Here is a 26,669-nt window from a genome sequence, read left to right as displayed (position 1 = left end):
GTGCATACCCTTTGGGGAAAAAAAAAAAAAACCAAACTAGGAGCGGTTCTACACTTCCATGTCAGCACGCCATGAAGGCAGGAGTTGGGTGAATTAGAAATGATATCCAAAATCTGTGAAAGAGTGAAAACAGCTTCCTTTCCCTTAGTCACTTGGCTCAATTTTCTTGGGTTAGAAACAGCCTTTTTTTACAGCCCAAGGGCCAGCGCCCACTTGGCCACTTTCATGCCCATTTGTGTCTCAACCCTCCTGGCTTTCTCAGCCGCTAAGCCCTACTCGCGGCTCACCTTTGGGAGTGTCACATGTTCCTAACATTTTTGTGCCACAAAGGGGCTCTTTCCAAGCATTTTGCGAAGAATGTGGATGCTGCCTCCTGAGGACTTCAGCTTGATTTTTTAAATTTGTTTTGCTAATTGCGTAATTTACATACCATAAAGTTCACCCACTTAAAATATACAAGTCCGCGGTTATTGAGTATGCTTTCAGTCAGTCACCACCATAATCTAAACCCTAGAATATTCTCATCACCCGCCAAAGAAACTAGCCTTGCTCTTCAGTCATGCATTTCTCTCCGGGAGTAATAAACCTCGGGGCGCTGGCTGGTCGTCCGACGGAGAAAAGTGCGCCCCAGGCATCCCCTGGGCTGGGTCCCCGCTGGGCGGGCTGTGCCGGACTGTGGCCAACGCCGGACGGGCTGTGGTCAACGCCGGACGCCCTGAGCTGGCTGTGCAAAGAAGTCTTAAGTCTGCTTTTGAAAAGCTGGGAAGTGCTCGTGGCAGGGGTAAAAGGATGCCCAGGAGAAAGGCACGCCCCCCCATCCTTCCCGCTCCCCAACTTCTGAGGCTACCTGTTGAGCAGTTTCTCGCTTGCCGTCGCAGAGAGAGTCCTGGCAGGGATTTCCCAAGGGCGCGTCATGTGCGCCGAGAGTGCGGGCATGGTGGGAAGGCCCCCGTCAGCCGGCCGCGTGTGCCTGCCCTTCCTTGAAGGTCGACCGCGCCGGCTTACAGGAGACGCGCCCGCGGGGGCCGAACGCCGGTCTGGGGTGAGGGAAACCCGGCGCTTGGTGAAGGGGAATCTAAGTGTGCGGGGGCGGGGGGCAAGGGCCGGGGGAGATAGGGGTGTGGCTGTTCCGGTGCTGCACTGGGGGGCCCTGGCCCAAGGGGCGCCTGTCTGAAACCCCAGGCCGGAATCGTTTCCTGAGCTCCGGCGCCCAGATGCGTGTGGACGCCTAGCGCGTGCATGCGAGTGGCAGGACAAGTGCAGGCTGTGAGAACTTGTGCATGCCGGGTGAGGACTTGTACGAAGTGCTGGCTGTGTCCACGCTGCGCGAGGCTGTGTGTGCACGCTCTGTGCGAGGAACTGCACCCTGCGTTTCTAAAGGTTTGAGTGTGTTGACAGGGCGGGGGGGTGTGTCCGCGCGCCTGTGAAAACGTGGTACGTGCGCGCGCTGTGACAACTAGTGCGCACATAACATGTGCGGGCCGGTGGGTTCCCGCAAGTGCACGCGGTGCGCGTGCGCGGCGTGAGAACCTGTGCGCACATCGCACGTGCACGCCGTGTGCGCAGGCCGTGTGAGGACGCGTGCGCGTGCGGACGCGCGCGGGTCCGGTGCGGCGCGGCGGGCCGGGCAGTGCGCCTGTGCGGCCGCCTGAGCCTGATGGAGCGCGGCGGCGGCGGCGGAGCGGGAGCCGGGACGGAGGGGCCGGCGCGGGGCCCCCAGCTCCCTGGGAAGATGGCCGAGCCCGGCGCGGTGCGAACCTCGCCCCCCAACCACCGGCCTTCAGGTAGGGTCCCGGGGCCAGCGGGCTCGTGGGGCTTCGGCCCCTCCGGGGGGCGGGGCGGATCCGCCGCGGGCAGCGTGGGGCAGCGGCTGTGGCGCGCGCGCGGCGGGGGCGCGACGCCGAGCGGGGATGAACGCCCTTCCGCCGACCGCGGGTCGCCCGGGCTGCTGAGCGAGGGGCCGCGCCCCTCGTGATGCCGGTGCCGGGGTCCCCTCTGGAATCACCTGAGTGAGTGGGTGCGCTCGGGAGCGGCGAGGTGGATGGCAAGTGTGTCTGCCGCGGGGAGCCGGGGCGCACGCTTGATGCACCCCGCGCCAGGAGAGGGCGGCCCCGGGGATCCGGCCGTAGCCCGCGCGCCGCCGGCCCCGCTCTGCGTTTTGGGAAACGCGCGCGAGCGACCGCTGCAGACCGTGACCGAGGTGGTCCAGCCTGGCGCTCGGCGGCGTCCCCGGGGGGCAGGACCCGCGCGGCACCCCCTGGCCGGGGCTGGCGGACGCGAGCCCGGAGCCGGGTTCCCCCGCCGCCCGCGTGCGCGCCGAGGCCTCTGCTGTCTGCGGGGGGTCTGACCGCCTGCGGCCCGCTCTCGTGGCGACGCGGCGACGGAGCCTCCTGGCCCGCGAGACCGCCCCTGCCGGGAGCCAGGGGGGGCTGCCCCCGAGCCGTCTGCCTGCCATGAGCCAAGCTGGGGGAGATTTGGAGGCCGTTTGGCAGAATTTTCGATGAGCGGGTCTCGTGTCTTCTAACGTTTCGTGAAGTGGTTGCAGTCGGCGGTGTAAGCAACGTGGACACTGATTTCGTCCAGTTTTTCCTGGCAACGTTTTATTTAAGTTCATGTGAGCTGTTTCAAAAGCATTTTTACTGCAGTGTAACATGCATCCACCTCCTTACGCCCCCCTCCCCCCCCAAAAAAAGACCACGCACAGATCTCAAGTGTACGAGTCAGTGAATTACCACATAGTGAGGACCTGAGTGTTTTCCATACGGTGACCCAAGGGAAGGGAAGAAATCAAGGGAAATGGTCGTTCGTCACTGAAAACATCCTTTTCATGCCCGGAGCGGGCGAAGCAGGTATTTTCTGCTTGGACCATCATGTCCATCTTTCACAGGAGCTTAAATCTTAGCCAGATTTTGTCTTTCTTCACCATGTACTTTAAGGCAGAATTTAAGAGATCCCACAGCACAGGGATGACAGGACTGTGACTAGGGAGCACTTCCGTTCCAGGGGAGAACCCACACCTCACCCTCAGAACCGGCTGGCGGGGATGCGGCCAGGAGAATACAACTTTGGGAAGGCGATGTGTTGCCTTGTGCATTTTTATTGTGTTGGCAGTTTAAATAATAGGTTCTTTAGATGTTTTCAAGGCAGAGCTGGCCTTTGAATTTAGGAGTGGGATTTTAATTTATTTGAAGGAACTCAATAAGGGGACATTCTTACTAAGTTCTTGTTGGAAACTTATTTTAGAAACATTTAATGCACATTGCTCATAGCAAGATTAGCGTAAAGCTCTTTTCCTTGCTTTGAAATTGGAAGTGTGGGTAGATTGTGTTGTGTGAAGGTTTAGAATATTAGCTAAACTTCTGTGTGCTGTAAGATTGGTGTGGAAAAATTGGTGTGCTCAATTTAACTGCCAGGTAGTACCATGGTTTGTTCTTTTGAATGTTAGTGAGCCTCGGTGCTTCGTCAAACAGTGTTGTCCTCAGACAAGCGTAGCGGCTTGATTATAAACCATCTTGGATACCGGTTCTTCTTAGTCCCAAAGGGCTTTGTGTTTGGGCCCCATAGCTAATGAGATTCACCCCCTCTTTGGTGAGGGTCAGCCATTGTTTCTAAGCTTGTGCTAAGTGCTGGAGGGCCCTCAGAGACAGAAAGTCCTGGAATGTTGGGGTTGCCCCACAGTTTCCTGGTGGCGCGGTTGGGGGAGAGGAGTTGGCAGTGGAGCTCCTGGGAGGAGTTGCCAAAGACCTGCGGGAATAGCTCTCTTGTTTCCTCTAGCCGCAGGTTCTGAAATTGAAATGCGTGCCTGCTCCCATTCCCGGCCTGTGAGGCCTTTCTTTGAATTACTCCCCAATGGAAATTACCAAAGCTGCTGTGCTTTTTGCGCCTGCACAGTGTAAGGACTGCAGAGCAGGCGCCTGGGGCTTGACTACCTCAGCCAGCAGGCAGAATCTGCAGATAATCATCCGTCCCACTGCCTCAAGGTGGCGGTCCAGTGTCCCTACCCTGGCGATGACACCCCCCTGCCATGCCCCTTTTCCTCTCGGGGGCTCACTTTCTCTAGGCAGAATTAAGGAGCTTCTTCCCTCTCTTCTCTGCCACCAGCGCAGCGCTCCCCCTGGTGCCAGCCTTGCAGTCCCCTTGCGGTCCTCTTGGCAGACGGAGGCTGGGCCGCTGGGAATGAGCTAGCGGCCCTTGTGCTGTGGCGGCTGCTGCAGCCAGAGTGAGGAGATGGTGATCCAGACTGCCCCAGTGTGAATGCCCCCCTCCCTCGTCCCCTTCCTGCTGTCTCACCTGGGGGAAACTACTTGACATCTCTAATCTTCAGTTTTCTCTTTTTTTTTCTTTTTTTTTTAAGATTTATTTATTCATTTACACAAGAACAGGGATACAGGCCAGATGTGCGGGAGGGTGAGAGGATTCACCAGAGACAGAGCTGGGAACAGAACAGGCAGATCAACTGAAACACTCCGCTGAGGGGAGCAGCGGGCGAGACAGGAGAGGCCTGCCATGCCAGCTGGGAATTGAACCCGTGCTGCAGAGGCTGCAGACAGCTTCACAGCGCTGCACTCAACCCACTGTGCCACTGGGGAGGCCCTGTGGGGACTACACTGAGAAAATAAAGCAAATATTGTAAAAAAAAAAAAAAATGAACAATGGTGTAAACTACATATAAATAATTTTTTTAAGATTTATTTTACTGATGCATACAAGAGCTGGGATGCAGGCCAGAGGTACGGGGTGGAGGTGAGAGGGTTCACCAGAGCGGGAAGCAGAACAGGCAGACTGACTGACATATACTGCTGAGGGGAGCAGCGGGCAAGACAGGAGAGGTCTGTGGCGCCATGTGGGTCACCTCCCTGGGCAGGGATCGAACTCCTGCAGCAGTGGCTACCAATATCTCCATAGTGCTGAGACTTAACCCCTTCCGCCACCAGGGAAGCCCCCCAAAATAAATTATTTTTAAAAATCAGCAAAGGCCAAATGGGAAGGAAAAAAATAAAATGGGCTTAAGAACAGGGTAGGGAGCTAAAAGCGCAGCTTGGAGGATGAAGGACTCTCTCTGTTCATGGTGCCCACACACGGTGTGTGCTCCATGCTTCACTGGCATGAGAACAAGGCCTGGGGCCAGATTACAGGAGCCTCCCTCAGTGCCCCCGGTGCATAGGCCAACTGGGTGACCATCCTACCTGGCCAGAGACTTTCCATGCACGTGGTCTGTGACCCATGTTCTTACTGTGCTGGGAACAGCTTCACTGGTTTGAGTATTCAGTAAATCCTCACGAATAGGATTAAACAAACATGTTGGTGGAGGAGTTTGAGCATGTTTCCGAGGCCTGTTGAACTTTCCAGGGCCTTCTGTGGGTAGCTATCGTTTACTGGGTTAAACTCGGGTTTGCCCATTGTTTCCTAGTATGTAGGAAATTGCTTTGAGGTAAGATGAGGTTCCCTGCTTGTCCTTCTGCTTGCATGTCCTCCATCCCCTGCCCTCCTTCAGGAGAAAGTAGGGGTGCAAAGTGAGTGTTCAAGAGAGCCTCCCCCCACAGGGGCCACAGAAGAGTGGGGAGAGTAGCAAAGGCTGAAAGTAGGCCCCCAAGAATTCAGAATTTTTTATCCTTTCTCCAAATTGCATTTAAAACCATTCTTGAACACTTTAATCCTAAAACTGCTTTGACCTAAGAAGAGCAGGTTGAGTCCGTGCATGTGTACGTATTATCGAGCCCCCTTGGCAGTGGAAAGAACTCTCTGGTCAGGAGGTAAATGCACAAAGTTGTATTTGGTCTGGGGCATCTGGCTTTGTTTAGTGGTGGCAGTGAAGGACTTGGACTTGGCGGGACTTTCAAGGAAACTGCTGGAAGTCTTCCTGACCCCAGTGGTTTCTCTTCTGATGTCCCAACCCTAGTGACACAACTGGCCAGAGCCCATCATTTAATTTCCTACCCTTCTTCCTCCGCAGGATTTAAGAATGTTCTCTCATTCCAATGAGATCTTCTGCGTTAGTTCTTTAGAAGAACATCCCACCTTCAGTAGCCATTAGACTGATTAGTTGGCTTACAAAACAGAAGGATATGCAGGGTTGATGCAGAAATGGGTATTTCTGGGAGATGCTAGTAAATTATCTGGAGGCCTTGGAGTGTTTGGCTTTTTTTTTTCTAAGATTTAGTTTATTTATTTATACAAGCACTGGGTACAGTCAGAAGCGCGGGAGGGTGAGAGAATTCACCAGAGCCAGAGCGGGGAACAGAACAGGCAGAATGACTGAAATACACTGCTGAGGGGAGCAGCGGGCACAGGAGGAGAGGTCTGCTTGCCTTGTGGGACCCTCGCCGGTGGCCGGGGATCAAACTGGCGCTGCAGAGGCTGCGGGCAGCTTCCCAGCCCAGCGCTCAACCGCTGCGCCACCAGGGAGGCCCGGCCTTGGAGTGTTTAACCAGCATTACCCCTGAATGTGCTCAGCATAGAAGTGCTTGAGTCGGGTGGCATGGGGTCATGCTGACCGTATTGCCTGGTTTGGGGGTCCTTTTTGTGTGCTGAGTGGGCTCTTTGAAAACTTTCATGGCGCTGCCCTCCAGCCCCCTTGCAGTACCGGAGGAGGAGATGCTTGAGCGTGGTTGCCCATGGGGCCCCGCAGCAGGAAGGGGTTGCTTAGTGCCTAACACATATCTGGCTAGGGTGCATCTGCCCCCCAATATCAGAGCTGTGCGTGGACTAGGACTCGGGAGCCCCTTCATCTGTCTCTGAGGGTTGTCGGAATGTAGGCCTTGGTCTACTTTGCTCTCAGGAGGCGTTTCTTCTAGCCAGGAAGTTTCTTTTTAAGGGCCTTGTGATTATCAGAGTTCTGGTTGTAATTTAAGCCAGAGGAGAACAGTGAGAGCGAACCGCACACTCACAGCACATTGGAGGGGACAGCTGTCGGCGTCAAGACAAGTGCCTGTGGTGCCGCAGAACGACAGGGTCTGTCCCCGGGGTACATGGCTCCTGGCTGGCACTGGGGTTCCTTCACCATCAGGAATACCTGCCTTCTTAATGCCAAATAGGCCGGTGCGCTGTAGCCCCCAGCCAGCCTGTGGAGCTCTTCTTGCTCTCTCATGGTCTCAGCATCTCCCTTTTGACCCTCTCCTTACCCATTTTTGCAGGAACAGCTCTAACGAGACAGCATTCACATAGCCTACATCTCACCCATTTAAATGCACAAGTCAGTGGTTTTCCACGGGTTCACAGTTGTACAGCCATCACCACAATCAATTTTAGAACATTTCTATCACCCCACGGATAAACCCCGTACCCATTAGCTGCCATTCCTCGGGCCCCCCTCAGTGCCCCTAGGCCTGGCAGCAGCCATCCACTCTGCGCTGTAGAGAGCTCTGGGCTCCGCCCATGGCCGTCTTCAGCCTTGGGTGCCCATATATTGTGGTTGCCTTGAAATTCACTGGTGGGTCTGCCTGCATCAGAGGCTTAGGAACTGGCACTCTGCTTTCTCCGCCCCTCAGGGCCAGGACTTGCTTTCCCTGCAGAGGTTTGCCTTTTCACTTGCTGTGGGTTCCATTGTGGGGGGCCATGGAACCCTCAGAACCTGGGAGTAACCTCGCAGGTTGTACACTACACACATGTTCATTTTAGAGCCCCGAATAAACAGTGCTGTTGTTGAGCACTTGGTTGCCAAGCGCCACCATAAGCAGTTGCATACATTATTTTATTTTATTTTAAAGATTTATTTTTTATTTAATTTATTTTATATAATTCTTTTTTTTTAAAGATTTATTTATTTATTTATACAAGCACTGGGTACAGTCAGAAACACGGGAGGGTGAGAGAATTCACCAGAGCCAGAGCGGGGAGCAGAACAGGCAGAAGGACCGAAGGACACTGCTGAGGGGAGCAGCGGGCGGCAGGAGAGGTCTGCGCGCCATGTGGGACCCTCCTCCAGTGGCCAGGGAGCAGCCGGGGATCAAACCGGCGCTACAGAGGCTGCGGGCAGCTTCGCAACCCAGTGCTCAACCGCTGCGCCACCGGGGAGGCCCTATTTTATATAATTCTTACATCAATTTTCATTTTTGGAAAGCTGTGTGGAGATTCCTCAACCTACTAACGACAGAGCTTCCATATGATCCAGCAATTCCACTCCTAGGTATTTACCCAGAAGACACAGAAACATTAATTCAAAAGGGCACCTGCACCCCTATGTTTCTAGCAGCACTATTCACAATAGCTAAGCTATGGAAACAACCCAAATGCCCCAAAATAGATGATTGGATAAAGATTTATTTTTATTTTTACATACAAGAACCGAGATACAGGCTAGATATGTGGGAGGGTGAGCGGATTCACCAGAGACAGAGCCGGTAACAGAACAGGCAGATTGACTGAAGTACACTGCTGAGGGGAGCAGCGGGCGAGACAGGAGAGGTCTGCTCGCCATGTGGGTATCTCCACGGCCCCCGGGGATCGAACCGGCACTGCAAAGGCTGCAGACAGCTTCACAGCGCTGCTCTCAACCTCCTGCGCCACCAGGGAGGCCCCGTTCATTCATTATTTTACTTTATTCATCACAACTACCTTTTATGTTGTTTTTACCCTCATTTTAGAGTTGCTTTGCTTATCTTTCCCTGTTACAAACCACTCCAAAACGCAGTGCTTTGCAAGATTCTAGGGGTTGAATGGGCTCAGTTGAATGGTTCTGCTCCAGGTGAGTTGCTGATGCTGCTGCAGTCATCCAGGAGCTCAGTTTGGCTCAGAATGTCCAGATGTCTAGTCCCAGGGGCTCATGGACATCCTTCCAACTTGGCAGCTGCTTCAAGAGTAAGAAGTTGCCAGTTCTCTTGTGGCCTTGGACTTGGAAGTCCTGGATTGCCGCTTTTGTTGCATTCTGTGGTTAAAGCAAGTCACCAGGCCAGCTCAGGGAAAATAGACTCCACTCTGACTTTCCAGGGCAGGGAAAACAGACTCCACCTCTTGGTGTGAGGAGTGGCATGTGCCTACTTGGAGAGGAGGAATCTCCCCTTTTGGAGATTATCTGCAGGACAGATAAGTACACTGAAATTATCAGAGGTTAAGTAATTTACAAGGTCACACAGTAAGTGGCAAGCCAGGACTCACACCCAACTGTGCTTGATTCCAGAGGTAAGTGTTTTTAACCCCCGCATCACTGTCTCTTCCCAAAGAGACTATAACAAGCTCCTTTTACACGTGGGTCCCCTCATCTTCTGTGCCCCTCTCAAGAGCTAACTCAGAACTCTCTATCCATATTTTCAAGGATTTTGTGTGCCTTTTCCTTAGTTCACAGTTGGTTTTTTCCACCAAAGCTGATGAGGACTCATTTCTTAGGATTAGAGTACAATTTTCGTTAACTAAAATGTTTAGAGGAAGAGGACTTCCATTTAACAATGTCCTGGGTTGCCAGGAGTCAGCCCCCCAGCCCTCTCTGAACTGGCCTTTATTATTGGGGTTTGGAGGATCTCCTCAGCATGCCTGCCTGCGGTAGTTCACTGCAGTGGGTGTGGCCAAGGGTTGCGGCTCTTGCTGCACCTCTCTGCTCAACCTTCTGGAAGGCCCATGGAAGATTTTCTGCTCTAGGCCAATGAGTAACTAACTGGTGAAGGACGAATGTTGGTTTTTCCCCTCTAATTTCCAGTCTGCTGTTGACCAGTATCTTGTTAAAATACAATTAAAAAGAAAAATAAAATATGAAAGCCATAGAAAATCCAGTCCTGATTTTTAATAATTATTTTCAAGGATGTCAGATTACTTTGTCAGATGGCTCCTAACCTTTCTATTTTTTTTTTAATATTTAAAGAGCAGGTTTATTTGAAAAGGGATAGGATAGTAAGGGATAGGATAGTAAAAGACACTTGCATAGACACCAGCGGGCAGGAAGAGCTGCCCCAAAGGGACAGGTTTGCTGAGAGGCCTGCATGGTTGCAGGCGGGCGGCCTTGAGGAGAGCTGCCTCTGCTGAGGGAGGTCAGTGAGTTGAAGTCCTGGCCTGGTACAGGTCACGGGCAGGCAGGAAGCTGCCGCCCTGCAGAGGGAGAAAGTTGATGAAAAGAAGCACCTGCATAGTCACAGGTGGACAGACGGCATGCTGCCTCCTAACCTTTCTAAATGCGTGCTCTCACTTTACGTTCATGTGGCTGATAACATCTCCAGAACAGGATACTGGCACCATCCATGGGCCACACTCTGAGTAGCTCTGTTCTGGGCCTACATTTCCCAGAGGGTGTAGTAGAGTCTTTAATTGTATTGTAAGATATAACAAGTGCATCAAGCTAATTTCATGAATATTTTCATTATGAATATAAAGTAAATTTAAAGAAAAATACTAAGTAATAGTATAGGTTGGTGCTGGCAAATACAAATAGGATGTAGGCCACGTATGTAATCTCTAAATATTCTAATAGCCACATTCAAATTAAAAAGAAACAAGTGAGGGGCCTCCCTGGTGGCACAGGAGGTTAAGTCTCAGCACTATGAAGCTATCCCCGACCAGGGAGCTGACCCACATGGTGCATTAGACCTTTCCTGTTTCTCCCGCTGCTCCCCTCAGCAGTGTGTTTCGGTCAGTCTGCTTGTTCTGCTCCCCACTCTGGCTCTGGTAAATCCTCTCACCCCCTGCATCTCTGGCTACAGCCCAGTTCTTGTATGCATAAGTAAGTAAATCTTTAAAAATAAATAAATGAACATAAAAAGAGACAAGTGAAATTAATATAATACAATTTAACCCAATATAGTCAAGGCATTAGTAGTTCAACATATAATTAATATAAAGAATTATCAATGAAATGGCTCACATTCCTTTTTATTTTTGTTTAATTTTATTTTTATTAAGGTAACATTGTTTACAACATTGTATATGATTTACACGTTTAGGGTCACACCCTCCGTCAAAGCACCAGAAGTCCTCCACCATAGTCCATTGTGTTTTTAATTAATTTTGTTTTGTTTTGTTTCACGTACTTGCTAATATTTAGATAACACAGGATTTCTCTCCTCCTCCCGCTGTGGCTCTCCCCCCACCCAGACACCCACAGTCCTTCGTGGTCCATCGTGTTCTCCCCTCTTCTCACCCCTCCCGTTTTCTCTCCCCTCCTCTCCTGGATGCCTCCGGTCTGTGGTCAGCTTTCAAGGGTTGGTTTTAAAGTTTGTCTTTGTGTGACCCTTTGTTTGGTGTCTCTCTAGCCCACATGTAAGTGAGTTCATCCAGTATTTCTCTTTCTCCTGTTGGCTTTCTTCACTTACTATAAGCCCTTCTAGCTCCATCCATGTTGCTACCAATGGCATGAGTTTGTCTTTTTTGATGGCCGAGTAGTGTCATACATCCGTCGTGTTATGCATCCTGTTGATCCACTCATCTGTCTGGGGGCATTTGGGTTGTTTGCATAGCTTCGCCGTTGTAAACGGTGCTGCTGTAAACATGGGAGTACAGGTTTCCTTTCAAATTAGTGTTTTCATCTTGGGGATAGATACCTAGGAATGGGGTACTTAGGGGTAGCATGGCAAGTCCATTTTTAGTCTTTGGGGGAATCCCCACGCTTCTTTCCGTAAGGGTGGACCGGTCCACACGCCCACCCATGGTGTAAAAGGGCTCCTTTTTCTCCTCACCCTTATCAGCACTTACTGTCTCTGGCCTTTTTGATGTGGGCTGTTATCCACAGGTGTGAGGGGGTAGCTCCTGGTGGCTTTGATTGCCTTTTCCTGATAATAAGTGATGATGAACATTTTTCTCTGTGCCTGTTGGGCATCTGTTTGTCTTCTTTGGAGACGTGCCTGTTTCGCTCCTCTGCCCATTTTTTTGATCGGGCTGTTTTCTTTCTGTTGAGTTGTATGAGCTCTTTGTAGATTTTCTTTATCAGTCCCTTGTCAGATGTGTGGAGTGCAAATATTTTCTCCCATTCAGTGAGGTGTCTCTTTATTTTGGGTCTCTTTAGCTCTACAGAAACTTCGCAGCTGGATGCAGTCTCCTTTGTTTTCCTTGCTGCTGGTAGTGGATGCACAAAGGTATTTCTGAAGTTTATGTCATGAAGTGTTTTGCCTATGTGCTTATATTATGGTTTCAGGTCTTACATTCGAGTCCTTTACCCATTTTAAGTCGATCTTCGTGTATGGAGAGAAATAGTGGTCTGGTTTCATTCGTTTGCATGTGGCTTTCCAATTTTCCCAACACCATGTATTGAAGAGACTTTCCTTGTTCCAGTATATATTCCTTGCTCTTTTGTCATAGGTTTGTTGTCTGTATATGTATAATTTTATTTCTGGGCTCTCGATTCTATTCCATTGGTCTTTGTGTCTGTTTTTATTCCAGTACCATGCTGTCTTAATTATTATACCTTATCATATAGTTTGAAGTCTTGAAGTAGAATGCCACCATTTTTCCGATATTCTTTTTTTTAATTAAATTTGTAACTCATTTACACGTCTGTAATTTGGGCGTTAGATTTTTATTTCTCCATGTGTGCACGTGCTTCATTCACCCTCGGCCAAACCTCCTGTGGAGATAGCACATTCTATTCTTTGTGCCCAGTCTTCAAAGTCCAGTGTGTATTTTACTGTTCCAGCTCCTCTCCATTTTGACTAGCACAATTCAAGTGCTCAGTAGCCAACTGTGGCTAGCAGCTACCACGTTGGACAGTGGCTAGAGCATTTCCATCATGGCAGAAAGGTCTAGTGGTCTAGAATGAGCCCCTTGGTCATATAGGGTACCATGGTATTGAGTGAGGTCACTATGCTGTTGAGTGTGGTGTGAGGAAGGGGTATGTGAGGGTACCTAGTCTATCTTGGATCCCTTGCTTGGGTGTACTTAATGGAAAGATGCTTTCACCAAACAGTTGTTGAGTCGGTGAGAGAAAGCTTTATATAAAAGTAATGGACTAGTGGGAGAGAGCAGTATTAGCCACCTCAGGCTCCTCTGGTGTGGTGCCGGGGTCCAGTGGGGCATCCCGTCTGCTGGATACAGTCTGTTAATCTTTGTTGCTGTGGGCTCTGAGGTCAGTTCTGGCCTTTCTACCCCAGACTGGTGCTGTGTCTTCCTAGTGCCAGCTCACAAAAGCCACCCTCTTGGCTGACAGGACAGACACCCTAACTCTGGGGACCACGTCATTGAGCATTTGCTGTGACATCACAGGCTGGTTCCTCCTCCCAAGTCTTCAGTCTGATTATAGATTGAGCTGGTACTAGCTGTACAGGCCTCACTGGGCAGACACTCGCTTTTAGGCCTGCAAGTTGTCCCCCTGCCTGAGCATTCGGCTTGCCTGCACCTTTGACCCCAAGTCTTTGCAGATTCACTGCGGGTTTAGGAAGTTGGGAGTGTGAAAAACCCCACTTGCATGAATAGATGCATTGGATTAATTTTTAGCTCAGTTTTTCTATCCCTGCTCTTGTTTTTGTCTTTCTCACCCACGTCGCGTATTTATTTCTGCTGTATTGTATATGAGCAGAAGGAACGAGAGAAGAGCACCATTGAATACCTCAAGTTAATAAGCACGGAGCAGGAAGCCCGCAGCCGGAGGCTTGGGCCAGGGCCCAAAGCCCTCTGTGAAGCAGCGCTCTGTGTCACTGTCTTTTTCTCGAGAGTGCTTAGGGGTGGTGTCCCTCTCAGGGCCTTTTCTCTTCTTTACCTCAATAATTTTGCATGTTCAGGTCTCTTGACCCGAACAGGGGTGATAATTGGGGGTGAAATATTGTGACCGCCGTCAGTGGAGATATAGGTTATGAACAGAATTCAACAGCAGTCCTTTTATTAGCGAGGCCACCAATATTATTTAAACAGCTTTAGTTATATCTTCAGTCTAAAAGCCCTCTTTTAAAAATTTCTAATTCTGATTGTGATGTTCTTACTGCAGAGCATGTGCCCGCTCTCCTTTTTTCTCCTCATCCATCTAAATTTCCACTTCACTTGATTTTTTTTTTCTTCAGCCACAGATTATTTCTAGAGAATAACTGCTTCTTATTAATGGTCCATTAATTCCCACCTAGCCTTCTCTTTTGGGATGAGGTTAATTTAACCCTTTCAGAGAACAGTCAATGGGTTGTTTTCCACTGCCCTGTTCTGCTTTCATTTCTCTTGTCTTTCATTTTCTCTCAGTTTTGACCAAGAGACCTGAAAAACTTGATGCCTTTCTATTGAGGACTGTTGAATGTCCTTTGTTTTACATAATTTCATCTTCATTTGTTGAAAATTAAAAGGATTCTTGCCACTTTGGCATGTAAGAATGATTTCAGAGTAAGTACCTCTTATAATCAGGCCCGTTCCAACAGGAGATGCCACACAGGAGAGACAGCATGTCCAGTAGAACTTTCTGTGAGGATGGAAATGCTCTACACCTGGACTGTTCCATGTTATGACCAGGCCACATGTGACTATTAAGCCCTGAGCAAGTGAATTTTTGCTGTGTCTGATTTTAAATAATTTAAGTATAAATTGCCACACGGAGTTGTGGCTGGACTGTGCATTTAACTAGATGTTGACTGACTTTGTGAGATTGGGAATGAGACCTCAGCCAAGTCACTTCAAACTCACCTATTCTTGGTTTCTCCTTGCCATACTCTGGTATTTGGCACTTGCCATTTAACCACTCAGATGTGTGTAGGCCACCAAGAACCCAGCTGGCGGCTATCCTCTTTGGTTCATAACAGGTCTGTAAGGCCCTGATGGAACAGGAAGAACTTATTTTTTTTTTTTCACCATACCACTGTTACAATGTCATTCATTTTTATTTTTATTTTTATTATTAATAAATTTTATTTTTATATTCCCCATACAGTTGCAACCCCCCCTTTCTGATCCCAATCCCTCCCCTCCCGCCCCCCACCCCCCCAAAAGTGTCTCTGGTTCATAGTTTTTTGTTGATTCTGATTTTCACTTTCTTATAGTTATTCATTTTCCTGGTCCCTTATTTAGGTTTTCTAGATTCCTGCTATGAGTGAGACCATCCGGTATTTTTCTTTTTCTTTTTGGCTTATTTCACTGAGCATGATCCCTTCCAGCGCCATCCATGTTGCTGCAAATTGCATGTGTTTATCTTTTTTGAATGCTGAGTAATATTCCATGGTGTATATGGACCACATCTTCTTGATCCAGTCATCTATTTTTGGGCATTTGGGCTGTTTCCAAAGCTTAGCTATTGTAAATAGTGCTGCTATAAACATAGGGGTGCAGGTGCTCTTTGGAATTGATGTTTCTGTGTCCTTTGGGTAAATACCTAGGAGTGGAATTGCTGGATCATATGGAAGCTCTATGTTTAGTAGGTCCAGAAATCTCCACACAGCTCTCCATAGTGGTTGGACCCGTTTGCACTCCCACCAGCAGTGCAGGAGAGTTCCTTTTTCTCCACACCCTCGCCAACATTTGTTGTTGCTAGTTTTTTTAATATGTGCCATTCTCACTGGTGTAAGATGGTATCTCATGGTAGTTTTGATTTGCATTTCCCTGATGACAAGTGATGTTGAACATTTTTTCATATGCCTGTTGGCCATTTGCATAGGAAGAACTTATTTTTGTCTCTTGGTGGCTCTGGGGTGCCCATGGTTAGCCATTCCTTTTCTGTCCCCACCTCCATTTTGGTTACACACTTGGTTGGAGATATCAGACCAGTAAGACATCACCAGACCATTAGATGAAACTGTTAGCTGTTCAGGATTTGGGTGGTCTGTGGGGAGATGTTTTGCAGTGAGAAGTTGGTGGGATCTTAGACCACAGGCCTAAGCGCGAGAAACCTGGGGCTGGTGGTGAGGTTGGCAAGGACATCTGGGGGCATTGGGCACCACGGCTGAATTAATCATGTTCCCTCTTCTCTGGGACTTGCTTGCTAAACTAGATAAGCCTCAGCTCTCCTGTTGCAGCTTGCTCCTCAGAAACTGTGGCCTCTGGCGTTGGCCAGTGAGAACTCACTTGATTGTAAGTGAGATGGAATGCTAGGAAATCTGACTGGTGCTTTCTAACTCTGAGATGCTGTGATCCCCCACTGGCAAGCCCAGGAGGCCGAGGGTAGAGTAGTCTGGTCTTCACCCTTCTTGTCAGCAAGATTGCTAGTGTGTAGGCTTGGAGCCTACAGTCTTACCAGCCCCTCCCCCATTACAGCCAGAACTGGGAGCTCTGCCACCTCCTCCTCTCCTGACCATCCTCATCACCATTGCCTGGGTCATACCTTGTCACACCACCTGACTTATCACAAGAGACTTAGGAGTCTCTGTCCCTCTGTTTAGGTCACCCTCTTGGCACATATCCATCATGTCACACTCTTGGGGGTTTTTTGTTTGCTTTTTAAATTGAGGTAACATTACAACACTGTGTAGGTTTCAGGTATATAATTTCTCACCTCAGCGAGTGTACATATCACACGCTTCCACCACCAGATTTCCACTTACCATCCACTACCAACCAGTTGGTAAACCAACCAACCGGTTGGTTCCTTCTACCCACTCCGCCTCCCTCCTTCCCCTCTGGTAACCACCATTCTCTTGTCAGGGTCTAAGGGTTTGATTTTGTTACATTTTGCTTGTTCATTTGCTCTCCCCCTTTATATTCCACAAATTAGTGAAATGATCTCTCACCTTCTGACTTATTTCACTTAGCATAATCCCCTCAAGGTCTATCTGTGCTGTTACAGATGGCAAGATTTTGTCTTTTTTATGGCTGAGTAGTATTCCATTATGTATATATACCACGTCTTCTCATTCTATTCATCCGTCGTTGGGCATTTGGGTTCTTTCCATATCTTGGATGTTGTGAATGGTGTTCAGTGAACACAGGGATGCATATCTTTTTGAATTGCCACTTTCTTCTTTAACCTCCTCAGATGTCTGTCTAGCGTGAGTATAATCTAAACTGCTTGTGGGGTCTCCTAGATGGGTAGGGATGAGGTTACTACTTACACCTTTAGCCCCCTCTCTGTGGCAGTGACCACCCCAGCTGGTAGTACCCAGTACACTCTGCACCTGTTTGCACCTCACTGTTTATGTGCGTGCTATTCCTGTGCCCAGAATTCCCTTCCTTTCTGTGTCTGCCACATTCATCCTCCAGTATTTGGCTTTACACAGCACCTCCTCTCTGAAGCCTCCCACAATCACATACTCTCGGTAGCTTTTTCTTTTCTTTCTTGTATTAGTGTTGATAACTAATGCAAAATAGTTAATGCCCTTGGGGAGCCATTATCCTGCCAACCACATGACTGGACCCTTTGGTATTCCTGCCAGGAGAACATGAGAGTTTCAGTTCCTCCACATCATTGGCAGCACTTCGTATTGTCAACCTTTTATATTTTAACCATGTCACGTGCCCCCTGGTATATGCCCTGGGGACAGATGCACAGACACCACTCCCAGGTGCTGTGTCCTTCTTTCTCCAATATAGCTTTATTGCAACTCGTTGGTACTATATTATAAATATTTCTTTGCATGTCTGTCTGACCAAACTGTACACACCTTATGAGTCAGGTTGTATAAGTGGCTGGTTGAATAAGTGCTCCTTGGATGGTAAAAAAAAAATGACTGAGGGTGGTTTTCCACAGAGAAGGGAGGAAAGCTGAAGATGTAAATGAACACCCATGCTTACAGCCCCATCCTGCTGGAGGTAGGGTTTCTCCCAAGTGAAAATAGGCCCAGAACAAGAAACGTGGTTTCTAGCTTCTGCACACTGCTGTCTTTCCCAAGATAGTTAATCTAGAAGTGAGTAATGCCCTAGCAGAAGGTTGGGCCTCAAGTCCTGGAGGGCATTGCTTGGAAATGACTTCATGTGTATGTAAATGAAGGGTGGGAAATGTAGTTCGGGCAGGCTGGCTTCTGGGGAGTCTGATCTTGGCCCTTGTGCAGACACCCAAGTTTTCCTTTTCCCTGGACTCTGCTCATGTAGCAAAGTACTGCAGCTTCTCTTGTGGAAGGAGAGAATGGAAGGTAAGCATGGCTGTCTGTCTTGATCTTGGGGAATGTCACATGTGTAGACTTGAACCCCCTTGGAAACTTGAGGCTGACATTCCTGAGGAAGGTGATGCCAGAGCAGAAATCCATTTCGGAGGCCCCCGGTCACAGGGTGGTGGATGCAGATGTCGGGGAATCAGGGAGACAAACCTGGAAGGTGGAGTTAGTATTAGACAAAAGACAGGATTGTGCCTTCTTTGGGTCTGTGCCGGCAGGAGTAACTTCTTTCTGCTTTCTAGTCTATTCCCCAGTTTTCTATGCTGGGCACCCACCTAGTTTCATGGGTTCAGTCTTATCTTTACAGGCCTTTGGAGCATTGGCAGCATTCCTGCAGCTTGGCATTACTTTGATGCTCTAGAGAGTGGCATGTGCGGGAAACCTTGCCACGTGGCAGGAGATGCCTCTTGCCCTCACAGGAAGACTTCCCTGCCAGGCTTTTGAGAAAAGCATTACTACAGGGTACGCGTTGCTGTTACGGGCCTATGCTGGGCTTGCCAGTGGGCCCGTGCTGGCTGTGTCACAGCTTTACATTTGAATAAGTAGATGTGTGATTCACTGGCTGGTCGAGAACAAGCCAGCATGGCCAGGGTGGATGCATGCCTGTGCCTGGAGTGGCGTGGCCAGGGCATATACCAGGGTGGGATGGCTGAACAGGACCGCAGCAGCGTGTTTGTGGAGTCCTGGTGAGCTTTCTCTTTCCACTTTGTGAGGTTAGCATATTCCCGCGGAGCACGCAAGAGAGTAGAATAAGTGCCCCTCTGCCCCTCTCTGACATCTGCTGCTAGATGCTTCGCCCCACAAATTGACCCAGAGCTCAAGAAAAAAATCATCCAACTTACCGGAACTGGGGAAACTGCATGTGACCATTGGCAAAACATGGACTTGATGGTTGTGCTGTGCGTTTCTATGGTGAGGATTTGAGACTCTGCTCTCGCCAGTGCGTTGATCAGTTGCTTCACGTGGCTATTTAAGTTAATATAAATGAGGTAAGAGTAAAACTTCAGCTCCTCCGATCACTAGCCACATTTCAAGTGCTCAGTAGCCCCGTGTGACTGCTGTGTTGGACAGAAGAGATAGAGAACATTCCCATAGGTGCAGAAAGTTCCAAGGGACAGCACTGGTATAGGGAGTTATCTTATAGCTCTACGCTACTTTATACCGAGAGGAAGGCATCATTGTTTGTTCATTCTTGCTTTGATGATTTCGATCCTTCTTTTCCAATCACCACTTTAGTCATGTGAGCATTAAAGTTAACTGAAACTGGACTAATGCAAATTAAAATGTTTTGCTCTCAAATTTGTAATATAAAGAGGGTATTCACTTACGAAATCTTTTTTGTACTGCTTTATTACCCCGAAGCAGATGGCAAGTGTGGAATCTTAGGACAAAGGACCCTGATTTTTTTTTAAAGATTTTTTATTGTGACAAAATATACATAGCAAACTTTACCATTTTGATCGTTTAACCAGAATTCGTTTCAGAGGCATTAGTGCCCCATTATCTATCTCCAGAACTTTCCATCATCCTAAACAGAATGTGTTTAAATACTAAATACTCTCTGTAATGCTCTCCTCCTCATCCCTGATAACCAATATTCTGCTTGGTGTCTCTATGCATTTTCCTGTTCTACTCATGCAAACAGGTTCATGGTAGTTACTTTTTTGTGGCTGGTTTACTTCACTTAGCATGGTGTCCTCAAGGTTCAGCCATGTTGTAACACGTATCGGAATTCCATTCCTTTTGAGGACTGAGTGATACTACAGTGTAGGGATACACCTTATTGTGCTTATCCGCTCATCTGTTAATGCGCACTTGGGCTGCTTCCACCTTTTGGCTCTTGTGAACAGCACTGCTATGAAGACAGGTGTGCAAGTAGCTGCTTGAGTCCCTGCTTCTAGTTCTTTGGGGTTTATACTGCCTAGAAGTGGGATTGCTGGGTCATATGGTAATTCTGTGTTTGGCCCTGATTTTTTTTTAAAGATTATTATTGAAATACAATTCACAGAACATAAATTTCACCTTGGTGAAGTGTATAATTCAGTGGTTTTGAGTATATTCACAAGCTTGTGCAATCATCCCCGCTGGTCTATGATTTTTACATTTCATAGCCTCTTAGGAACCAGAGGGGGAGAATCTTTTTTTTTTATTATTTTTTTTAAAGATTTGTCTATTCATGCATACAAGAGCTGGGGTACAGGCCAGAGATGTGGGGGTGGGGGCCAAGAGGACCCACCAGAGACAGAGTGGGGAACAGAACAGACAGACCAACTGAAATACTCTGCTGAGGGGAGCAGTGGGCGAAAACAGGAGAGGTCTGCTGCGCCATGTGGGTTGCTCCCTGGCCAGCCGGGGATCAAGGGGCTCGAACTCACGCTGCAGAGGCTACGGATTGCCCCATAGTGAGGGGAGGCCCAGAGAGGAAGAATTTTCAAGGCAGCTTGGCTATAAGGAAAGGAGCTCTCGGATTAGTGTGAGGTTCTTTAAAAATCAAGGCTATTTGTATCAAATCCTTGAAATGCTGCACAGTCTTAAGCAGGAATATTCTTCTGTTGCGAGGCTTTCAGACTGAAAATCAGAACTAAGTTCCCCTGCCACCTGACATATTTTCATCTATTTGTGAGGCTTTACTCTATGAATGGGGTGTTAAATAACCTCACAAATGGGTCAGACTCCTCAGGAATGTTCTGGAAGCCTGGTTCTAAAGGTTCAGACAGGTTGTTGCATGGCTTCTTCCTGCTTTGTTGTGCCTTCCTGACTCGGAACTAGTTCTGTGGCTTCTCTGGTTCTGATCCCAAATTCTGTATCTGCTTGTATTTCCAAACATAAAGCAGATCATTTATAATAAATGCCTTTTCAGATTATTCTGTTTTGAAGAAAATAATAAAATTCTTCTACTTTCATTACTACCTGTCCTTCATACGTACATTTATACCAGGATGCGCAGACTTTCCCTTGTTCTTGTCATGTACTTGTGGTTTTAATATTTTATGCTTTGGAAATGGTTTTCTGATATTTGGCAAGCTTTACCTTTTTTTTTTTTTGATACCGTACAATTCACCCATTCCCAGTGTACATTTCAGTGGTTTTTTGCATATTCACAGGTTCATGCCATGTACAACCGATACCATATGAATTCCAGAACGGTTTCATCACCCCAAAAGAAACCCCATTTCCACTAGCAATCAGCCCCAAGCCCTAGGCAGCCCAGCCACTAATATACTCTGTCACCACTGAATTTGGCCAGCTTTCTTACATCCTGGTTTAACAGCATTTTCCGTCACCCCTCCCTGTTGCAACCTTGTCATTTGACCCTTGTTTCTTTGCTTTTATAAAAACTCTTCTGCTGTTAGCAGGTTAGCTGCAAATCCTCTTAAATACCTCTCAGAGTGGGTGAATTGGTGAATTGGGCACGGCTTCAGGAATTCATCCAAAAGAACAGGGATGGACAGAGAGCAATCACCATGCCCTGGAGTGCCCTGTAAGTCACCTGCCTTCATCTGCCGCTCTGAGACCAGGTCTTTTCATGGACAGGGCTGCAGGCAGAGCTAGGCCACTGAGAATATCTAGCCTGCAGGTCCGAAGTTGCCCTGGGCAGGTCTTGATGAACAATCAGTGTGAGCAAGTGCGGCAGTTTCTAGATGTGTAAATCCACTCACTGCTTCTTGGGCGGAAATGATGTTTATTAATCACTAATGGTAAGGCACTTTCAAAATCCGCAAATATCAGTAGGTAGGTAGCTTGCCAACTGCTGTTGCTGGCAGTGAGGAAGTCTTGGTGTGCTTGTGCTTGAGGAAGTCTTGGTGTGCTTGGTACAGCTTTTTGCTTTCAGGGCCAGAGGCCCTGGGTTTGAATCTTGCTTTTGCTCCTTTTATTACCTAGGGAACCTTGAGCAAGTTGCTTCTTTCTTGAATCCTTCTCAGCTCTGTGGGAAAGAGTAATAAATGCCACTGCATGAGGTACTCATGAGATGCAAAGAAAGTGATGTGTGCAGCGCACTCAATACAGCCCCCTATGTACTAAGCCTTAGTACAAGCTACGTCTGAGAGTTCACTCAACGGTAGCTGGTATTCAGGGGCCATAGACGCTCTTGTGTGCCTGCTGTGTACAGGGCACCAGGTTAGGTGCTCGGAGCACTGAACCACAGCCCATGACTGGGAGTCTTGTCTATGTTCCAATCGTCCCAGGAGCTGGTGGGCCAACACCAGGAAAGCAGAGTGTACCAGCCGCCTTTAGCGCATCTCTTTGGAACTACAAATGCTCTCTGACAATTTTCACAAGATGCTGTGTTGATCGGAAATGTCACGAGGAAGAGTTGTCATTTAATATTGACCACTGGTGGCTTTAATCAAAGCAACGCGTCTTGCTCAAAACAAAATAACCTTAACAAGAAAGGGTGGTCAGGGTCCTACTAGTGAGCCGACTAATTGTTTTCGGTGTTACAAAGCTATCAGCGCCTTGGTTCCCAGGTTTGCTCTGGAGCGCCCGCCCATGGCCTCTCCGTATTGCTGAGGGTGGAGCGAGTACCAGCAGGCCCTTTCTGTGGAATTTTCTGAGCCACATGAGAGACAAGCGCAGCATACGATTCAAACAAGCTCTGTCCTGCCTGCCTTGTGTTTTGCAGTGTACTTTGGTTGAGAGAAATAGAATAAACTCCTGTTGGGGAAGAAGTTTGGGGTTTTGTTTATGCCTTAAAACACAATGGTGAGGGCCTCCCCGGTGGCGCAGCGGTTGAGCGCTGGGTTGCGAAGCTGCCCGCGCCCGAGGAGCCGGTTCGATCCCCCGCTGCTCCCCGGCCACCGGAGGAGGGTCCCACATGGCGCGCAGACCTCTCCTGCCGCCCGCTGCTCCCCTCAGCAGTGTACTTCGGTCCTTCTGCCTGCTCTGCTCCCCGCTCTGGCTCTGGTGAATTCTCTCACCCTTCCGTGCTTCTGACTGTACCCAGTGCATGTATAAAACAAACAAACAAACAAATAAATAAATAAATAAGTAAAAAAGCATGCCTCTATAAAAAAAAAAAAACAAAAAAACACAATGGTGATGGTGGGAGCCCTGCCCGTGTCTGCTTTAGTCCGGGAGACCTACTTGAACGGGCTCGAGATGATCTGGGTGGCTGGAGTTAGGGGCAGGCGCAGCCTTCAGACCCTCAGGAGAGGGCCAGGGCAGGGACTGAGCAGGAGGGCACCTCAGCCCCTTAACGCAGTGTCGTCTTGGAGAAACTCTTCGAAGCCCTCAGTTTCCCATCAGTAAAATGGGATGAATAACACCTCCGCTTGAGGCTGTAGTAAGATGAGAGGCACCTGAAGCGCACGGCCCGCAGCCTCACGTGGGTCAGAGCTGGCGAGCAGCCATTCCAGGCCTGGAAAGCACTGGCAGGTTTGCTTTCTAGCACCTTCAAATGAATGCAATGACCAGGCCAGGCCATGTCTTTCGGTCAGAGTAACATCCCTCGGTTATTCTGTCCCGGGACAGCAAATGTGAGTGACACGTATCCGGACCCTCTCGTCCTGTCTGCCAGTGCCAGAGTCAGCGCATCACGAGTTGGTCAAGGTCGGCAGGAGAGACGCAGCCTGGGTGTGGCCTCTGCGGCACATCCTGTGGGTGTGACCCGACCCCCCCTCCTGCATGGCAGTGTCCTTTCAGTGTCCTGTCGGAACACAAACCCGGCTGAATCACACCCCCATAAACCTCTCCACCCTGTTCTCACAGTAGCTGGCCTGCTCTCCTTGCCGTCCACGGCAGTCCTCGCTTCCTCCAGCTCCTGCCTCAGCAGCATCTCCTCCAGTGTGAAAATCCCCAGAAGGTGTTTCTATAAATGGCCCTGACAGAGTCTAAAGACAGGTGCTTAAAAGAAGCTCTCGGTTCTCGGTGCCTGACATGTGCCAGCCTGTGCTGTGTGATAGCGTCCGCCCAGTCCTTGCTTCCCAGAGCTCAGTCTGGAAGAAGCCAAACATGGACAAACCCATTCTTTTATTTTAGTTCTCCCCTCTGCCCTGTGACAAAGGCAGAATTAACCTCATTTTCACAAGGAGGGAGGCGGAGGGAGCTGACTAAGTTTGTCACACGGTTAGCATGTGGCTCCTGATTCGTTTTTAGCAGCAGGCTGGTGCAGGCTTTGTCTGGGGACACCCCCTTCCTGGCTGGCAGTGAGGGGTCCGCCTGGGAGGATGAACAGTGGGGCAGGCTGCTCGCTGCCTTCCCAACAGCCGTTCTTCCCTTCTGCAGAGCTCGGGTCCTGCAGTAGACAGCGGTGGGACTGGGTTTGAAGTCACTTCAAGCCTCAATCATCCTCGGTGGTTCCATTCCCCTTTGTTGTGTATTTGCTCTCCCGGCCTCCCTCGCAGTCCTGTGACCCAATACCAGCCACAGAAATTTAAGAGGAAGATGATTGGGACTCATTCTGGGATCAAAGAGATGTGAACATGAAGAAAGAACCCCTTCTTCCCAGTTTTAACTCCTACCCTCTTCATCCTGCTTCACCTGCTCACCTGTGAGAACGTGACGCGGGCGCTGTGGCAGCCATCTTGTGGCCAGGTGGGGAGACACACTGAGGATGGCTGAGTAGAAAAGCAAAAGGATCTTGAGCTATATTGTAACCACTGAAGGAACGCCAAGTCTCTTCCTAAATACCTCTTGATAAATGAGATTACGAGTCTCTTTGTGGTTTAAGCAGTTTAAGCGGGCTTCTTAAAGTGGACTTCCCCATGATACCATATCATCTTTGTCACCTGGGAACTTGTTAGAAATGCAAACTCATGGGTCTCACTGCCTATTTTTACAAGTTCTCAAGGTGATTCTGATGCAAAGTCAAGTTTGAGAACCACCAGTTTAAGCCAACCTTCCTAAAACCGACCCCACCGGGGTGGATAAGGAAAGAGCTGCCATTCACCCATCAGTTATCTGCATCTGGGTGAGAGCCAGACTCATCTGTTCTGGCTGCCAGGTTATGTCAGCGATTATGACACACAGATCTCTTGGTTTGATGATGCTCTTGCCAGAGCTGACTGGGTTCTGCAGTGTCTGGGTCTGCAGGCACCTGTCTGAGCCCAGCCAAGCCCCCTACACCCTGCCACTCTCTGGGGAGCCATAGAGGTATTTGCCCTCAGAATTGAATGTGACAGCCAATATTTAGAGGCTGATGGATAGGGCACCAATATTTAGAAGCTGATGAATAGGGCACCAAGCTTAGAGGTCTTGCAGATAAGTGGATGGAATTATATCTGCATTCTTCAAAACAAATACTTCCTGAGAGCTGCTCGGGGCTGAGTGCTGGGAAAACAGTGGTAGATGAGCTCAAAGGACGCAGTAGAACTGGAGTAGCACCACTGCAGTGACGGGGGGCGGGGGGGGTGTTAGGACCTGTGGGAACACAGGGAATGCTCCCTCCTGGGATACAGGGTAGAGCCAGGAATGCTTCCTGGAGGAAGTGGTGGCTCATCCGCTAATCTTCTAAGCATGTGTGCAAGGGTTGGCGTGGAGGAGGTAACTGGGGGAGGAGGGCTTCCAGGCCGGGGCACAGCTTGTCCAGAGGCCTGGAGGTGAGGCAGACCTGGCTCCTTCAAACAAGAGACAGCAGACTGGTATGGCCGGGGGCTAGAGTCCCCTGGGCAATGGTCTGTTCAGGCTCTCAGACCCAGGGATGCATCTAAGAAGCTAGTTGATGTAGACAGAACAATATTTAAATGACTTATTAATGTGAACTGGGCTCTTATTGCCTTCAATGGAGATCATTTATTTACTGCTTTTTATTATGGCCCACTAACTGCAGCTTGGATGGAGCACTGCACTCAGCCCCCTCCCTGCCCTGTTCCCTCCGCGCTGCCCTTGCGGATAAAACGCTGCTATGTCCTCACTCCTGTGAGCTGGGGCAACGCTGACTATTTATCCCAACCCTCACCGAGCCACGTCATCTCACTAGGCCTCCCTTTGCCACCCTGCGAAGTGGGGTAACGCAGTATGGCCTCATTTGTCCAGTTCTCACAACCATCTGAGCTGCTTGTTGGAAAGTCAGTTCTCACCCCCTCCTCGGAGATGCCGGTTCACTCGATCTGAGGAGGAGTTTGGGAAACTGTATGTTTTAAATTAAATGTATTGAGCACGCACACGTAATTTATGTGCATACACACATCTGTCTGTATAGTATTTACATATAAGAAAATGCACCCATTTAAAGTGCGCCAAGAGCCAGGCTTCTGAGAGATGCGTGCACCCTGGCTAGCATCACCACAGGGAACGTACAGACCCGTGGCCTGACGCTGTCCCTGTGCCTTCAGATACTCCCCACCCCCAGGCCAGCACTGATCCTCTTGCTGGCCATGAGTTTTGCCACTTTTAACGTTCTGTATAAATGGAATCCTGCCGAAGGTCCTTTTTGCTCTGTCTTCGTCATCCGTGCTGTGTGTATGAGCGCTTCGTTCCTTCTGTTGCTCGGTGTGTGCCTTGCACTGAGCAGACACTGCAGTGTTCCTGCTGATGGAGACTTGGCTAAGAACAGAGATGCTGTGGCCATCCATGTGCAGGCCCCTTTGTGGACAAGTGTGTGCATTTCTCTTGGGTAAATCCCTGCGCGAGGTGGCTGGGTCGTCTGAAAAATGGATGCTTTCACCGCGAGAGGGGCTGCTAGACTTTTCCTCGGCACTTAGTTGTATGGGGTCACGTTCTCACCTGCAGGGAGGAAGAGTTCTGGTCACATCACACCCTCAGCAGTGCTTTTGTGGGCCAGTTTTTGTGGGATTAAAAACTTTTTTTTTTCGGGGCCTCCCTGGTGGC

The 26,669-nt window shown here is 49.2% G+C and overlaps 1 protein-coding gene across 4 annotated transcripts in view; it reads left to right on the top strand.

Annotated features, from left to right (window-relative positions):
- Positions 1 to 1,657: 1,657 nt before the first annotated feature.
- MAP7D2 (MAP7 domain containing 2) overlaps positions 1,658 to 26,669 on the top strand; it is a gene marked incomplete at both ends in the record, with an annotated part of 76,354 nt that continues 51,342 nt past the window's right edge. For all 4 annotated transcript variants that reach the window (XM_084259164.1, XM_084259163.1, XM_084259161.1 and 1 more), the window contains one exon: positions 1,658 to 1,784. In XM_084259164.1, coding sequence (XP_084115290.1) covers positions 1,658 to 1,784 — 127 coding nt within the window. The remainder of the gene's footprint in view (positions 1,785 to 26,669) is intronic.

The sequence above is a fragment of the Talpa europaea genome, assembly GCF_964194135.1.
Source record: "Talpa europaea genome assembly, chromosome: X".
Taxonomy (NCBI): domain Eukaryota; kingdom Metazoa; phylum Chordata; class Mammalia; order Eulipotyphla; family Talpidae; genus Talpa; species Talpa europaea.
The sequence above is the reverse complement of the archived record's forward strand: the minus strand, read 5'-3'. Positions and strand labels throughout refer to the sequence as shown.